Source organism: Orcinus orca, chromosome 9 (genome assembly GCF_937001465.1).
Source record: "Orcinus orca chromosome 9, mOrcOrc1.1, whole genome shotgun sequence".
Classification (NCBI taxonomy): domain Eukaryota; kingdom Metazoa; phylum Chordata; class Mammalia; order Artiodactyla; family Delphinidae; genus Orcinus; species Orcinus orca.
The window spans coordinates 91,163,143-91,181,417 of record NC_064567.1 but is presented as its reverse complement, the minus strand read 5'-3'; the positions used below and the strand labels follow the sequence as shown (position 1 = coordinate 91,181,417).

The 18,275-nt window shown below is 41.7% G+C and overlaps 1 protein-coding gene across 2 annotated transcripts in view; it reads left to right on the top strand.

Annotated features, from left to right (window-relative positions):
• Window positions 1-18,275, top strand: part of AMPH (amphiphysin) — a 191,699-nt gene that overhangs the window by 168,353 nt on the left and 5,071 nt on the right. For both annotated transcript variants that reach the window (XM_049714914.1, XM_049714915.1), the window contains 2 exons: window positions 13,809-14,018; window positions 15,773-16,012. In XM_049714914.1, coding sequence (XP_049570871.1) covers window positions 13,809-14,018; window positions 15,773-16,012 — 450 coding nt within the window. The remainder of the gene's footprint in view (window positions 1-13,808; window positions 14,019-15,772; window positions 16,013-18,275) is intronic.

Genomic DNA, 18,275 nt, shown 5'->3' with positions numbered 1-18,275 from the left:
TGTTAAAAATATTTAGCAAACTGTATGGTATAAGCATCAACCATTACTAGAACGGGCTTCCCTCATGTTGGGTAAGGAGATGTTTGGAAGAATTCTTTTTTTAAAAAGAATATTTATTCATTTGGCTGCGTCGGGTCTTAGTTGTGGCACGTGGGATCTTCGTTGCGGTACGCGGGCTTTTCTCTAGCTGTGGTGCGTGGGCTCCAGAGCACACAGGCTCAGTAGTTGCCCCGCCGCATGTGGGATCTTAGGTCACTGACCAGGGATCAAACCCGCTTCCCCTGCATTGGAAGGCAGATTCTTAACCACTGGACCACCAGGGAAGTCCCTGGAAGAATTCTTCATTCTGAAAATGCTTGTCTCCTAAAGCTTATGTGAACTTTAGAGAATAGAAAATTTAGATTCCTTGTGAAATGCAAGGCAGTTTGGAGAATCTTATGAAGGATTCAGGCACCTGCTGAGATGCAGAGATGATTAAGAACAGCAGGTCCTGAGCTGACCATGTGAGTCATCCTCTCTGAGAAGAAAAAGTTCAAGCAGTTGATTTCTCCACCCTCAAATGGACTAAAAAATAATAGTAAGAGAAGGCAGTTTCCAGCAGTTTGATTTGCCTAATACTCATCCGAAGTGGCTACTTTTCATGTTTTAAAATGGACACACTTGGATAAAGTCAGTTCTCCCCCCAAGTCCACCCTTCTACTTAAGAAAATAATCTCAGATAAAATGTGTTTTTGTTCTCTTAATGTAGGTTTATAGCTTCTTTTTTCTGGTCATAATTGAGATAATATTAGGGTTATTTTTTCTAAAGAAATCTCTCTTCTGTTGCTAGATGTGTGATATTTAGTTGTAAAGGGATGGAAATCCACACCGTGTCCCGAGCATTAATTAGAAGGTTGGCTGTGGCTGTCATCGGTCACGATGGGGTTGATGTGACCTTTTGAGGTCATCATTTTTGCTGCCGAAATGTCACCACACGGTTATTATTTCCAGTCTTGACAGAATGCATTTCGTATGAGGTGAAATTTGTGGTGTTTTGTTAAAAAAAAAAAAAGAGGCAAATGTAATTTCGAAAACAGGAAATTTGAGCAGCAGTTCACAAAGAAACCTCGGGCTCCCAAGAAAAGTTTAATTATTACATTTTTGTTTGTTGTCTCATTCCCCACCTAGCTTATATTGTTTTTAGTTTTTCCCTACAGCACCAAATTTTACCAGTATATCTGCAGGATACGTTTTAAAAACCAACACTTGCTACCTCTTCTCCAGACGTTTCCATGTTATATAAGTACTGAAATTTTTCTTTAGAAAAAAAATCAATATTTGTTTAGAAATATATCAGAGAATTAGGTCAAAACCAGATAAAGATGATTTTTACCTACATTTATTTTATTTTCTTGCAGAGAATCCCTTCTAACTTTCTCTAAATTTCTGTCTGCTCCTATATTTTGCTCCAATGATGTGAAGTGAACCAATGTCTTTTTTCCCTATTATTTTTAAAGAAATAATGCAGTGTAATTAAATTTAGGGTTAACATTGTTTCCAAAACAAATAAATGGGGAAAAGATCGAGGTAGATATTTTTAGAATTTTAGAATTTTTAGAATAATTTTAGAATCCTGGAAGGTGAAACACTGACCCATTATTTGAGGAACTACTTTTGTGTTTTGTTTTTTGAACATTTCACCAAACTTAAGTTGACTTGTCAGGACCAATTTAAACCAACAACTATAGATAGATTGATGATAGATAGATAGATACATAGATACATAGATGATAGCTGATAGGTAAACAGATAGATGATAGATGATGATAGATAGATAGATAGACAAATGATAGATAGTTAACTGATAGGTAAACAGATATAGATAGATAGATGATAGATAAACAGATAGATGATGATAGATAGATAGGTAGACAGATGATAGATAACTGATAGGTAAACAGATATAGATAGATAGATGATAGATAATAGGTAAACAGATGATTTATAGATGATAGGTAGATAGATAGGTAAACAGATACATGATAGATAGATACATAGATAGAGATATACACTATGGTCTGTGAACTTCATCTTTCCAGGAATATTTCTATCTGTGTGTGTAGAATGCATGTACTAGTTTCCTCCTTCATTCAGCTGGTAAATATAGCTGAGTCCTCGCTAGATGTCTGGCTCTGTTCTGGGTCTGGGGGATACGATGATGCAGGCAGTAGATATGGCTCCTGCCGTCCTGGTTCACACAGACTGGTGCTGGGTGAGGCGTACATTACACAGTAGTCCAGGCATCCTTCTGTGATGGGCGTGTGTGTGGGCAACAGCATTGAGTTTTCTCCTTGTGCAGAGTGAACATGGGAGCTCAGGCTTCCACTGTGCCTCTAGATGTGAGCTCGGATCTGTCAGAGGAAGACCTGAGGAACAGAGGAAGCCAGTAATTTCTCGTCTGCCCTTCATTATCACAGAATTATGTCCACACGCAAAGTGCTCACTCTGAAGCATGCTTCAAATTATAATGTGTATAATTATATATGGATATGGATATATATGGCGATAGATAGATAGACAGACAGACAGATATGCATGTCTTGGAGATAGATGTACCTTTTTTACCTTTCTCAGAAAAAAATCACAGGAATGGTTATTTTCTCTGAGTTTGACTGTATTCCTATTAGCAGCTAATTACATTCTCAGTGCCCTGCAGGCCAAACAAATAGCTGTTTCTTTTGTGTTCCATGGCACCCAGCACAGAACTGGGTGAATAATACATGCCCAGTAAATTCTGAGTCATTGATTTGTTGACTGATGGACACTGTAATCTACTGATCCTGAAAGAGACTACAGCCAAAGCTGTTAAAATACCGATATTACATGGTCATTTTCTCTCTTTCAGTTTCCATTCAGATAATTGAATTTTTATACTTAGGAAAAGGAAGCTGCTTATTGTGATCAAAAACAGGGCCACCTTCCTCCTTATGCTGCACAGTGGCCTTGTGACATCTGAGCCCCAGTTGCCATAAATGTAAAATGGGATTAACAATAATTACCTTCAAAGTTTCTGGCAAGGGCTTGGAAATAATCCAGGTCACTAGTTTAGCACCTGACACGTAGATGTTCCTCCAACAGTGAGAGTTGGATAATATCATTATTGTCGTCATCTTCACGATAAGTGGTTTCCTCCAAGATAAGCAGATGTAGGTGAAAGCTGTACTCTGGGAAGGAGCTGGCCACAGATGTGGAAGATAACAGCACCCCTTTCCCTTTTGTTGCACGTTGATATTAAGGGACTTGATCTTATTTAGGTCCCCATCAGCGCAAATTTCCTCTTGGTTCCTAAAGAAGCTGCATCCCATCAAAATTCTTTGCCTTTTCTGAGAAGACTTCTTCTCTTCTAGGGACCTTCATATTGGGTCCATTGATAGGGAATATTCCAACCTTCACTTCCAGGAAGATGTGGGCGTTCAGAGGCATGCAGCCTCCTTCAGGGGGGTGATAGAAGGAGCACACAGGCAGATGAGCTCCAGAGATGTATTCAGAGTTGACCCAAGTGGCCGGGCCGAGACCTTTCTTTCTCTCTACCACTGCAGCACATCATGGGGAAGAGATGGAGTTAGCCAGGGCTAAGATGAAGGTAGGTGGTGGAAACTCCCCACGCCTCACACCTCACAGAGCAGGTTGACCTGGGGTTGTCAGTTTCTATCTCTGGAAAATGGGGCCGCGGTTGTTTCCATATGTGGCTGTTATTAAGTATTCATTAACCACCTGCCAGCTGTTAGGCAGCACACACAAACATCTTCCCTGCTTTCTGGGGTCTCATATTCCAAAGCCCCTTCTTGCACAGACCCATGTGATGATTGTGGAATGTTATTATTTCTTCAGTGTTCTAATTACATGTGAACATGATCGTGAGGTTTCAGATTGTTCTTCCACTTTCGAGCAGCCATTTGTCGATGATGGGTGCCTAGTGATTTTTTAAGTGTTACTTTCGGCATGTGGTTTTTTTTCTTATTGAGGTGCAATTCACATAACATGAAATTAATCGATTTAAAGTGAAAAATTCGGTGGCTTTTGTACATTCCTAATGTACAACCACCACCTCTATCTCGTTCCGAAACACTTTCATCTCCCCAGGTTAAAACCCCATACCCATGGTCCCCCCCTCCAGCCCCTGGGAACTGCCAATCTGCTTTCTGTCTCTATAGATTTATCTACCTTGGAGATTTCATATACATAGAACCATACAATATGTGACCTTTTGTGTCTGGCTTGGTGTATACTTTTTGGCACATGCTAAATCTAGTGCTTGAACTTGCTGTTTTTAACATGGCTTTGGTTGTAATTAACTTCCGGATAAAAACTCCCTTATTCTCTCTCAGTATTTACTGAGCTCAATGCATAAGCCCACGTTGATACCTTTCCTGGCCATCAGCCCGGTTGGGTAAGACCAACCCCCACCCTCCATCAATCTTGTCTATAAAAAGACAACTCTTTATAACACCCACCCCCACCCTCCATCAATCCTAGTCTTACCCCAAACAGGATTTTGACTGGCAGAGCTTTGCAGATGTGTCTACGGGCTCAGGTCTCTCACTCTGTGGGTCCCAGTATCAAGGTTCATTTGGTCCATGGATAATATGGAACTGAACATTCAGACCAGCGTGTCTTATAGTTCTGCACCAGTTCTTACGCTTTCTTGTTCTGTTCATCCTCTCAACACCTCCAGGGTAGAAGGTCCTTTCCATGGACCTCTCCTCATTAGTGGACATGAGCTGAAACCGTAAGTGTGATCAGGAAAAAGTGCTTGACTTTGGATCAGAGATCCCTTCCTTTTCTCTTGCAAATTGAGTCTCAATGTTGCCAATATTGAGTCTCAACCAACCCAGGGGCTGCCTTAGAGAATTACTGTGTTTGGCCTGCAGTGAAAGGCAGTATGACTGAAACACCAAGAGAGTTAAGGCGCAGGCAACAGGACCATATTGTATGCTAATATTTGACATACATTATCTCACAGCAATCCTGTGAAGGAAGCATTTTTTTTTTTTTTTTTTTTTTGCGGTACACGGGCCTCTCACTGTTGTGGCCTCTCCCGTTACGGAGCACAGGCTCCGGACACGCAGGCTCAGCGGCCATGGCTCACGGGCCCAGCCGCTCTGCGGCATGTGGCATCTTCCCGGACCGGGGCACGAACCCGTGTCCCCTGCATCGGCAGGTGGACTCTCAACCACTGCGCCACCGGGGAAGCCCCGTGAAGGAAGCATTCTTTAGGTATCATTACTGCATTTTGCAGATTAAGGAAACTGAGACACAGAGTTTATGTGGTTTAAACCAAGATCACACACCCAGAAAGTGATGACATGAAATTCAAATCCTGACATTTTTAATCCATAGGTATTCATCTCATAACTACTCCAGATGCCGTATTTTTCAAAAGAGCAGGTTTTTATAAAAGTACATTTACAGACCAATCTAAAGCCAACAGGGTCACAACTGGGCTCAAATCCCTCCACGCTGACACCAGGACTTTCTCCAACCAATGCTTCGACTTGGTGCGTATTCCTGATGTGGAGCTGAAGGGTCAAAAAGAAATAGAAATGCTTGTAGAGCCCAACCTTGAGTTTCGCAGAGACAATGGGTATCCTAATCCTCCACTTTGGCTGCAAAGCAAGGGTCTAAGAGGATGTATTGGAAAGATCCCTGAATCAAGAGCCTGGAGACTCTTAGCTCCATGGCTCACCAGTGAGGCGGCCTTGGGAAATCATTTTCCCGTTCTCTACCAGTTTTCTCATCTCTCCTTTACAAGTTGTGTTTGATACACAATATGTCCTCTTCCTACTCTCAGCAGTCTAGAGCTTACTACATTAAACAGTTAAGGATTTCCAAATCCTTTGTAATGAGAGCACCCTCGAATCATGGCTTATTCTCCAGCTTCTATTTGCTAGGCAAATGGGGCGACAGATCAGCATGGAGTGTTTTACTTACCAAGTCCAGGGACTGGTCAAAGGCTGTCATATCAGAGGGTAGGCAGTTGGGTCTTCCGCATGTGACAGTCAGCTGCTTACCTTTCCTCAAGATTCAGGCCTCCGACGGCCATCTGGCTGAGTCACAGTTTGCCCAAGGACATGCCTGTGGTTCTTGGCAGGGTCAGGGTTGGGAGTTTTGCCAACAGAGCATGATGACATTTAGGTGATTTGCAGATCTCCGTTTTTTGGTTTAGTCTCTGGGTGTGTCTGGCAGCCCTGCCTCTGCCTTCTGCTAACCCCAGCCTGAGCCTGCTCACTAGAAGGCAGTTTGAGTAGTGGCAGCAAATGCTCAAAGATACCATAGCCAGGCAGGGTGAAATGTTTATTGTGGGGTAAAGGCATTTTCTAAAGAGCCTCTCTAACACGTTCTTTGCAACCCCCACTGAAGCTGTGTTTTGTGGCTACTTCTGAAACTAATACTTGCTCACGTCCCAATCTCTGAGAGCGTACAACGCACAATATTTACCTTTGCTTATAAAGATAAATCCACCTTTCCTGTGCATTTCTCCCATACACTTTGCAAATGAATCTCTAATTAAAACTTTAAGAATTTAATGTGTATGGTTATTAGATATTCTGCTATGACCTTAAAGGCCAAATTAACCCCAAATTCCTTAACTTTGGCATTTCAGCAGGAGATCTTAATTTTTAAGGAAAGTGTGGAGCTAAATTGGACAGATGTTGCCATGGCAACCCGCTGCCAGCAGCTGAGTTGCCCTGGGACCAGGCTGCTTAAGGCTTACGATGGGACTGCAGGCAATACTAGGAGAGTAGATTGAAAAAGATGATTGAGCTGAAGGTCAGGGGGAGAAAAACCCACTAAATTCCTTTATTAGAAAGGAAACGTATAGATTATCAAATGAAGTTTGTAATACCAGGAGCAACCTGTGAAGGGAACAGTATTGGAGGCACGGTGTTCCATGGGAGAGCTCACAGTACAGTCTTGCTGAAGGGGAATTATGACCTGCCATGTTTTAAGTGTAGTTTATGAGAGAAGGAGTACCGTCCACCAGACTGTGTCTTAGTGTAGGAACCTTCTCTTCTCTAGCTGCCTCTTAAGATTTTCTTTAAAATGGATCCTGAAGAGAATCCTGTGTTTTCATACAAATGCTTGGATCTTTGGACAAGTCAAGAGCTCATGTTGGATCCAGAACAAGGGCTGGGCAGGAAAAGGCCAGGATGGCCTGGAGCCAGGATTCACACTGTGAGATTCATCTCCCTTCATTACTTCCCAGAGGGACTCAGGGGTCACTCCAGCTCCAATGCTTGTTAGTGGGAGAGTCAGAACCAAAACCCAGGTCGCCAGCTCCATCTCTAGGATTACTGCCACTCCACCTTATTTCCTCCCTTGTAAAATGAGAACTCTGGGTTAGATGAGGCCTCTGGTCCTTCCAGCTGTGGAATCATATCAATCTCTAACTTGGGAACATAGCTAGGACTGCCCAAGTGCCCAGTTTCTAAGAGTTTTCAGTTGTAACTCTGCAGTGCACTGGATAACACCAGGAGATGGATTCATCTTCTTTTCCACTTTCCCATTCTGTACATATCTTTCTAAACAATGGAATTTACAGGACTACTGACAAAAATAATGGGGAGAAATTCTATTCAACCAATCTCTTCTTGATAACTTTCGATTATATAATTTGTATCAAGTCAGAGGGATTTTACAACATGTTTGCTTAGGTGCCCAGAGACATCATGTCTACAAATAAAAATTTTATTTATAATCTACTATTCTCAACTTTAAAAAAATCTCAGCTTAAAAATTTTATTTATAATCTACAAATCTCAAAAAAAAATTTATTTATAATCTACAAATCCAAGAGTGTGAGTGAATGCATTGGCTGTAAGAACATGCTTGAATTCTTCAGCAAACACTGCTCGCTTGGGAGTTGTCAGTAGGACGTGGCAGGTCTGTGGAGGTGCCGGGTCTCAGGATCACTGTGGAACTCTGATTTAGAGGTGCGTTGCTTTCTTGGTTGCCGTTTGGTGTGAAAAAACACAGAATTTAGAGTTAGACTGTTCCAATCCTGGTTTACGGACTGGGCAAGTCCCTAAGTATGAGTTGACTTGTGTAGAAAGCGGGACTATATCTAATAGGGCTGTTGGGTGAATAATATGCAATAAGTGTAAAACACCTGGGATAGCACCTGGAAAATTGTAGCGCCACAGTAAAGGTCAGTTTCCCCGACAGCCTACAGAATGTGCATATATTGAAACTGTCAAGCAGAAACCTGTCTGTGGATCAGAATTATTACTCTCCATGTTTGGGATAAATTGGAAAGCCTAGAATTCAGTGATCTTTTAGCCCAGTGCCTCCTGCCAAGAGCAAATGTCAGGAAGATGGCTACTCTCTGACGCAAGGGTAACCAAATTAAAAATACGTATTTCTTACATTCTTTACTTATCATTTGTGTCATTTACCCCAGGAATATTTTAATGAAAATCAAAGGCATCCGGTGAGCACATAACTGAAGATTGTAAGACTGAAACAGAAAAAAAATAAATCACAAAATGTTACTAGAGTCACTGTTATCAGTGTATTTTTTCATGTTAATGCTCTTTACGCTTAAATATACAAAGTGAGTCAAAGCATGAATAGTACTCAAAGTATTAGCCAAGCTCTGGGGAATTTTCCACAAACCAAGGCAGGAACAAATCCTAAAAGCACAGTAACTGAGCCTGGCATAGAAAAATATGTGTCATCCATCCCACCCCACATAGAAGACACTGGTACCCAGCCCACCATGAGTGCGGGCACATCTCTCTGAGGCATCCAGGCCACCTGGGACCTACTGTCACTCTCACACCAACACATCCTTTGACACATGCATTTGGGGGATTTAAGACAGATGGCTGTGAAATGCTTACAATGTAATGCAGAGTGCAAAAGGCAGTGCTACCTTGACTACATACATGAATTCCCCGGACTTCATTAAGATGCAGATTCCAATTCAGTAGGTTTGGGGTGGGGCCTGAGACCCTGCATTTCTGACAAGCTCCTAGGTGATGCCTCTGCTACTAGCTGGGACCAAGGGTGCAACCGTAGATAGATAATCCCAGTTAAGTTCAAGCACGTGTGTCCATAGCAAAAAGATGTGTGGGAGAAAACACATCAAAATGTTAACGTTGGTCATGAAATGATGAGTACTTTGTTTTCTTTTTTACGCTCCCATGTTTTCCAAATTTTCTCTAATGACCACCATTTAATAAAAATACTAAAATTTTAAAAAGAAACTATATTGGATTAACACACATACACACAAACTAGAAACCAGCTAGTTTTCAATTATAGGAGAACTGTTAAATAAATTGTTAAATAGAGAAAACAAAGTGTTATATATCCACTAATATAATTTTTCCAAGAAACACAATCCATGTGTTCTAAAATAAACAAAGTCCCTATATGCACAGAAAATGAATAAAAATATATCAAAATGGTACCATAAGTTATTTACTTTATTATTTTGAAAACCATGGTATCTATTATTTTTTTATGCAGAAAAATACCTATTTTCAGATGGCCTACCCTATAGGAATTTCATACTAGGGCATCTCTTCACTTTTCCTCATCCACGTCAGTTACACAGTTGGCAAGCTGCTTTTCAGGCATTGTTCAGAGCTAATATTGCCAAGAAAACAAACCATGAATGAATAAAGTAAATCAATAAATTACACAAAGCCTGCAGATTACAAATTCTCCTGCAGCCACTCACAGCTCTTATCTGGGGTCTCAGCCCTTGTTGACCTGCTTCTAGGGCACCATCGCCCAGAGGGACGGGTTAGTTTCTGTCACCCACTGTGCTCCCCTGCTGTGCAGGATACGGGGGCCATTGTTGCATTGCATTCATTTCATTCCGCTTGCAGGAAATCTCGCTAAGGCACGTAGGTGTTTGAAAAGACTCTGCCATGCATGCCTTGACCATATTGCTTTCCACCAAGGGGATTGTTGAGGCAGAAGATTAAAAGGCAGTAAGAGCTATACACTGTGATAAAGTGAGAACCGCTCACCTTCTCAAAGAAGGTCCCCTGCAGATTCCTGTGATTTCTGTGTGATTAATGTGCAAATCGGCAATAGGGTGCATGTGATTCACGGACCTTGTGGATACGGTAAACAACCTGAGGGTAGGGAGAACTGTTTTTAGTCTTTTTTTGCATCAGATAATTTCCCACCATAAATCTATTTGGCGAACAGATAGTACAGTTTTGGAAGAAGATAATAGTGTTTCTCTTAAAATGTGTAGTGAAGAGAAAAATTTAGTAACGTTGAATATCAAAGGCTTGAAATACTTTCAGTAGTTTCAATACTCTGGTCTCCCTTTAAAAAAAAAAACAAAAAATACAGTCATTAGTCATTGTGGTTGCAGGTGTCTAGAGTCTAGGAAAGACTAAATTTAGAGTCTAAGTCTACATTAGCTAACAGATTGGAATGCATAAAAATAATCATAGAGGGATAACTCTGTCACTGAAAACCTTTTTAATCTGTTCTTGATTTATCTAGAGCTAACGCCTGATCTGAGCAAATGGATTCTATTTTCCATTGTATTATTATGTTGTTCTATTATTGCAGTCAGTAAATATGCACTGGAAATATTTTGGTAAGAGAAGAAAATATGGCACAGATTCCAGACATAAGGCGAGGGTCAGGGCATCCTTGATTTTTCAGAGGCGTGTCGGACAGAGGCCGAAAGATACAAGGGAGTACAGGTGGCCACGTCCTTCTCTGTTTCTATAATGTTCTTAAGGTCTGTAAAACCACAGTGTTAATTTCAGCTAGAAAAATAGGAATTCATTTCTAATGGACTCAGAGAAGGATGGAGGAGTGATCATTTCTTCCCTTTCCCAAGCAGGTCATTCAAAGTGTTTGGCTTTTCCTGTCTGTAGTCAGTGCCATTTCCTTAGCACCTTGTCTTTATTAGCATTGTTACTTTCAACATTTTGGTGATTTATATCTGCCGTCATTCTTATCAACAATATTCCACCTGCTCCATCCCTTTTTTTGTGTGTGACAGGGATCAGGTAAATTGCTGATATGCTAAAGCTGGGCTATTTGTTCCTTTGAGGTCAGCGAACCTCAGAGCAGACAGACAAGAGCCCTTGGTCTCCACCTGCTGGTGGCCGGCATCGCTGCAACCACCCTGTCAGGTGTAAATCAGATCCAGCCAATGAGGATGCCTATTAAAATTATTTAACAAAGGAGAGGTGATAACATGTATATCTTGCACTAGTAAAATCGGATACAACCAAACTGATGGTTATAGAGAGCCATAGAGATAAATCGGGGACTCATTATTAACATTCTATTTGTATCGAGTTAAAAAATTACTTTTGGTAACCCCATCGATACTTCACAAAAATATATTCTCTTCGGGAGATACATCAATCCAGTTGAGAGTAAAATCCAATTACTAATAGTATGTGCTTGGAACATGTATGTAAGGAAGGGTTTATGTATGATAACTTGGAGGAGTAGCCTGTCAATACAATAATGCCTGCTTTTTGATCTGTAACACTGTGTCTGCGTGTATGTGTGTATGTAATGGTATTCACTGCTTGCCCATGCTGTCTGCATAGTATAGAGCCCGTCTGGTTCGAAGCTGTTGAAACCAGGGGGATGTTCACTCCATAGGTGTGATTTTTCCAGACAGATAGAAAGCATACATAACTTAGAATGATGACAATACAACTTGTTTTCTACATTTGAGCTCATAAGTTCATTGCATGCACATGGTCTTTATGTATAGTTTCCGATGAGGAAGAAAATTCATTAGGTCCTTAGGATCCTGGAGAGAGCTTGTTGGTTTCTCCAACAGTAAAGCTAAGAGCAGTTGTTCATTACTCTTCTTAGAATTAAGATGCCCTCCTAATATATATTCTGAGTATTACTCTTTTAACAATGGTAACAAACATATACATAAAAAGACCCGCTTATGTAAAACAAGAGATGCAATTCTCTTAAATTTTTAAATTAACTTTTTATTATAGGAATTTTCAGTTATTCACCTAAATATAAATCCCCCTGTGCCTGTTACCCCACTTCAGTAGTTATCAACGTGTATAATTCATCATAAATAAGTATATTACAATTCAGGTAGAAGGATTACTTTTCTGAAGTCACGTGCTTTAATGCCAGAGTAGAAAAAATAAATAAATGCCATGTCATGGCCAGTGGCTGCATTTTGGATCGTTGCATACCGTGTGGAGAGCCAAATTCTCATAATAGGAAATTCTCCTAAGAGAGGGAAGTAAATTTCTAAGAATATGAGTAATACTTGTAACAAATACTCCACTGTTAGCATTATTTTTCATTTCTAAAGTAAAATGTGGCAGAAAAATGTATTCTGCAACAGGTTATTTATTTATTTTTCTTTTTTTTAATTGAAGTATAGTTTGTTTACAATGTTGTGTTAGTTTCCAGTGTACAGCAAAGCGGTTCAGTCATACATATATATATATGTGTGTATTCTTTTTCAGATTCTTTTCCTTTATAGATTATTACAAGATAACTGAGTATAGTTCCCTGTGCTATACAGTAGGTCCTTGTTGGTTATCTAATTTCTGTTTAGTAGTGTGTATACTGCAATGGATTATTTTTATAAATAAAAGTAAATTTGAGTCAGAAGAAAGTTGTTATTTTAAAAAATGCCCAGCTGTGACTGTAGGTGTGTAGCTCAGAATCTCCGTGTCCCATTTCTGAGGCCCGATTGGCAGGCACTCTCCATCACCCTTTTCAGTATTCTGGGTTTGACAGTTAATATCTACAACATCAGAGCTTTCCTAACTTAGTAGGACAGACTGGGTAGAATTTATTCAATAAGGAAAAGGAATGGCTAATGCTAATCACATCAGCTATCAAGATCAGTTTTTGAAAGATGCGTCCTGAGTGTATTATATATGATCAAGCTACAATTCTCCTGTCTCAGTCTTTCCGATTTGAAGCTCTCAAATCATGTCTGCCAAACTGATGTGAGAGTCTGGTTCAAGACTTGGACTCCATAGCCAATCTGTGCAAAACTAAAACTTCTGATTGCACTTTATTTCATTATTACAAGTTTTAAATACTATTCAAAGCTCTTCTGACTGCGTTCCAACCTTAGAAACAAAATTCTCTTTTTTTCTGTCTTCCTTTTCTCAGTAAAGGACCCAGAGTCTGATTTGATTTTTGGATTATATTGCATATTTGATGACAAAAATGATTTTCCCTTCATTCTCAAGAGGTCTTATTGAGAAAGTTCCTACTTTTTTTTTTTTTTCATGACTGTGATTTAGCTTCTGGGACCTTTCCCCATGAAGATTTGAAAGTTCATACTAAAATACAGTTTTTCTAAATTCTGACTTTGTGCGATGAGGGTAATTTTAAGTGGCTTTCTTCCATGACCCAGGTAGTATCAGGCCCGGGCCCCTTCCATTTCATCACTCAGATAGCCTCTATAGCCTTGCTGCCCTCTGCTTTCAGCCAACAGAGCTAGAAAGAGCTTGAGGAGGGGACCACGCACACCTCAAAAGCCATGTCTCAGGAGTGGCATGTGTCACTTCCATTCAAATTCCGTGTGCTACACCCAACTGCAAGGAAAGCTGAGGAATGCAGCGTTGTTGGGGGCCAGGAGGGAGAGGAGTCAGGGTTTTGTGGAGCAAATGGCAGACTCTGGTGTACCTGCATCTGGGGCTTCAGGACATGACAAAAAAAGCCTGGAAGTCTGATGGCCTCAGAGGAGGGGACAGACGTGAAAGGGCTGAGTCTGACTCTTACTGAGGCCCCTGGAGACAGACACAGCCTGTTTGGTTTCTGGTTTACAGCTCATCCCTGCAACGGATGCTGATGTGACGGCTGGGACCTTGCTGCCGGCAGCCGAGGGGGGCCCCGTGGGGGAAGCAGAGACAGAGAAGGTGACTCTTCCTGCTGGAGAAGGAGCGAGTTCAGAGGAGGCCAAGATTGACACCGAAGCCACAGAGGCTGTAGATGGTGACAGACCTCAACCGGTAGAAACAGAAGCAGCAGCAACTCAGGTACATGTCCTAGTAAATGGAGGTTCTAGGGAGATAACGCCCATTGAAATCCTCTGTCTGTTGGTTAATGGTGGTACCTCTTTTGAATGTGGAGTTGTGGACAGTTGGTAGCCATTCTGTGGCATTGCATTCCACCAAAACGAAATACTCGATTCTCAGGAAGAGTGGCCTCAGCATTCTCTCTGTGTCAGCATCATGAGGCTCCACGTGGGCCCCTATTGCTCTGGCGGACTGGGCTTAAGCACAGGTAGGGGCAAAGGAAACCATGGAATAACGTGATGGAGAAAAGGAGTGAAGCACGGTGAAAAGGATGAGAATGGGGGAAGGAGGAAGAGAATATGATAGAACAAATACAGGGTTGTTGGATGCAGTGAGAAAATAGCCAGAAAGTGCTTAGCCAGGTACCAGGCACATGGTGAGAAGCCCGTATTAGGAGTTATATTACTGTAACTACTGTTTTGTGGTCATTATTTTTATTAGGGTGCCCCAAACTCACCATTAGGCTCCTTTCACCAAAAGCCCACCCCTGTGTTGCACTTTCAGAAGAAAATGGGTCATTGATACGTACATGAATTTGGAGTTACCCGAGCTCTTCCTTTCTTTTGAGAAACATTCAAAGGCAACAAATGCAGACATTCCTAATGTGGAGCCTGAAACCCAGGAGCCAAAGCAGGACAGCTCTTCTCAAGCCCGTGTTCTTTGCTCTTCTACGTAGAAACAGAGAAAAGTTGGTTTAATGTGAGGCTTTGCTTTTTCCTGATTATTTTACTCATAATAAATTTCCAGTAACCTCTCCAGAGTTACTTAAAGCTTGAAATTGAATGAGCCCTTCAAACAGCAGGTAGCAGTACTACTTAGAGAAACAACTCAAACGTATATGCCGTTTTTTCCGTAGATTTTCTTTGTCACAATGCCAGGCATATTCCTGTACGTATTGCTATGCTTGTTGTTGAAAGAGTGTATTGTTTTCTCCAAATTGAAGAACAGAGGTGCCTGTGTCCGCTGATACCTGAGGATGTAGCGAACTTGATGTCCAGGCTTCCATTAGGCTAGCAGAATTCCCCTCAGTGCTTATCTTTGTTAAAAAATGAAAGAGAGATCCTGATCCTTTGGTTCTGCTTTTCCCCCAGACAACACAGTACTTAGAGTGCTTGGTGGGACTTGTCATCCCTCAAGTTGTCACTGCAGTGTGGGCTCTGATGATAATCAACTAGCAAAGGACAGGCAGATTATCTCCAAACACGGGTCACCAGATCTTTATCAACAATAGGATTTCAAGGAGAAAAGCAGTCACAGGAGGTGAAATGTCAGTTTCAAGCGAGGGTTACTGTTCAGTGGGACAAGAACGGACCACTGCGAAAATGAGAGCATCCTTAGAGTCCTACTACATTCCCTTTCAGGATCGTCCCCCCACTCCCGTGGTGACTCGCCCTCTCTCCCCGAAGCCTCCTATCCCACTTCCCAGTTTCCCTAGTAACCTCACTCTTACCAAACTGCCTGGTTGTTCAAGGATCCAGAAATTAGTCCTACTAAGGGCTTCTGTCTCAGGAGAGATAGAAAGGAAGCCATGTCGGGAGGAAGGTGCCGCAAGGTGGAAGGGCCAAAGGCCAGAATAAGGGAACAGCAGGCATTTAGCTGGATGGGGGAGGTGGGGACGGTGGAGCCAGGCAGCGTGGGGTGGGGTAGTGGCCACTCTTGGAGGGTATAGAAGTCTTCTTTCCCAGTCGCTGCCAACCACATTTTTCTTCCTTTAGGAGAAGGTCATTCCTTCGGTGGTCATAGAGCCCGCCTCCAACAATGAAGGGGAGGGAGAACACGAAGACACCATGGGTGCAGAGTCCAAGGAGGCAACTGTTGACGCGGCTCTCCCGGGCTCCACCGGCGAGACACCAGCGCTGGCCTTGGAGGAGCAGGAGGCGGGCAAGGCCTCCCAGCCGGCCGCCCCCTCCGCAAGCGAGGCCTTCCAGGAAGGGCCTCCCGGTTTCCTCTACAAGGTCTTAACATTTCTTCTTTTTATTTTGCTTTCTTTTTCTTATTTTATTCAATGTCAGGAAAATGTAATAGAAAAATCTGTCACTTTGGATGGAGAACAGAGTGTAATTAAATTTAGCCCTACTTGAGAACTGTGTTGCATTTGATTTGCAGTTAACTGAGGTTCATTGGGTAAATGATATGCCCCTTGGTAGTGAATGGGTGGATTTCTTCTTGGTAGTGAATGGGTGTGTCCTCCCGAGCGCCCCCTAGAGCCCAGGGCTTGAAATCACCCGTGTGCTCATCTGGTCCCCCATGGAGGGCAGGGTACATGAATTGTTCAGTCAGCTCTGGCACCTTGTCGTAGTGCATGGCACAGAGTAGGGAGTCAATAACTATTTTGAAAGTTAATAACTATCTTAATGGGCTTCCACGATAAGGATAAAAAATAATGGCAAAGGGGCTTCCCTGGTGGCGCAGTGGTTGAGAGTCCGCCTGCCGATGCAGGGGACACGGGTTCGTGCCCCGGTCCGGGAGGATCCCACGTGCCGCGGAGCGGCTGGGCCCGAGAGCCATGGCCACTGAGCCTGCGCGTCCGGAGCCTGTGCTCCGCAGCGGGAGAGGCCACAACAGTGAGAGGCCCGCGTACCGCAAAAAATAAATAAATAATAATAATAATAATGGCAAGAAGGTTTTGCTCAGAGAGGCCATCAAATGGCTACTAAAGTCTTCATAAATGGAAGGGTGCATACCAAAAACCCAGTAAATACCTAATACTTAAGCCTAATACCCTAGTTTAAGCCAGGGGTTAAAGGCAGATAATCCTACCTAACAGAATATAGTTGGAATGTTAATTTGCATGTTTGATTTTGCATTTCCTAATCCAGCTCTTTGTCTTTTACAAAGTGTTAACTCCATGTGCGTTTGTCGTAGTGGGATTGAGTAGAATCCTCTTCTTCTCTCTCTGCTCATTAGAAAGTAACTGCTACCTTGTCACCTCCAGTGGGTCCAGGTGGGATTGATGAATGAATTAATGTGGAGAAAAAAGCTAGACTTGTGGCCAGTGAGGACATGTGTCCCACTGGGTTCTGTTTTCAGAAGAGGACATGAAATCAAGGGGGCAGGTGCCATGCAAAGCCAGGCCTGGCTGGGTCCCTCCCTGGCTTTGCCCACTAGCTGCAGTGTGAGCTGGGGAATTGCACTTACCCTCTCTCTGGGCTTCAGTTTTCTCATCAGAAAAATGAATTTCATAGTCATTTCCAGCTCTGACATGTTATGATTCTGTATGCAAAATACACAACTTAAAAGCCAGGTGTTTAATCTTGGCAGTGGGGTTGAGGCGAGGGATATGGGAGAGAGAAAACTGGCCATGACTAAATCATTATCCAAGCTGGGTGATGAGTCCATGGGGGTTCATTATAGTACTCTTTCTCCTTTTGCTTTTAAAAAATTTTCTATAATCAAATTTTAAAGAAATCTTTCAAAAAAAATGGGAAAGAAGGATGGTGGGTTAAGACAGATGTTAAAAGATGCAAACTTGCAGCAAGTAGTAAAGTAGACCTAGAGATCTAATCCATGGTGAATATAGATGACACTGTTGTATTACAGTCATCAAACCTGCTAAGAGACTAGAACTTAATTAACCCAACCACTAAAAAGAAATGATAATTATGTAACCTGATCAGGAGCTAGCTAGGCTACAGTGGCAATCATGTTACCATATATAAATGTATCAAATTAACACGGTGTATACCTTAAATTATACAATGTCACATGTCAAATACATTTCAATTAAAAACCAGAAAAAGAGAGAAGGAAAAGAAACAGATTGTCATGGTTTAAAAGGTAAGATAGGGAAGGAAGTTTGCTTATAAAGAAATTGATCACAGGCTTAATTAGTAATTCCTATATAACATGCAAGCTCTCAATTATTATTTTACAGAAGCTGGGGTTAGAGGAACTTTTCACTAAGTATCTTTACTTCAGGTTAAAAAACAAACAGTAACAAAACATTGATGATAATACAATGCAAATCTCTAACAAAAATATGATGTATTAAAATTTCATTAATGCGCTACATTTTAGTTCTTGCAGAAGGCATTGCTTTACTAAATATACATTCAAGTGGCCTCAGTATCAATCTGTAAGACTCGGATATTTTAAGTAAACAGAGATTAGGATTTCTTTTCTGTCTTCAGCGGCCTTCTTCCTTGGGGTATGACTCATCTTCATCCTATTTTATCCAGCTTGGAGATGCTTCTTAGAGAACCTGCTGATAATCTGGCT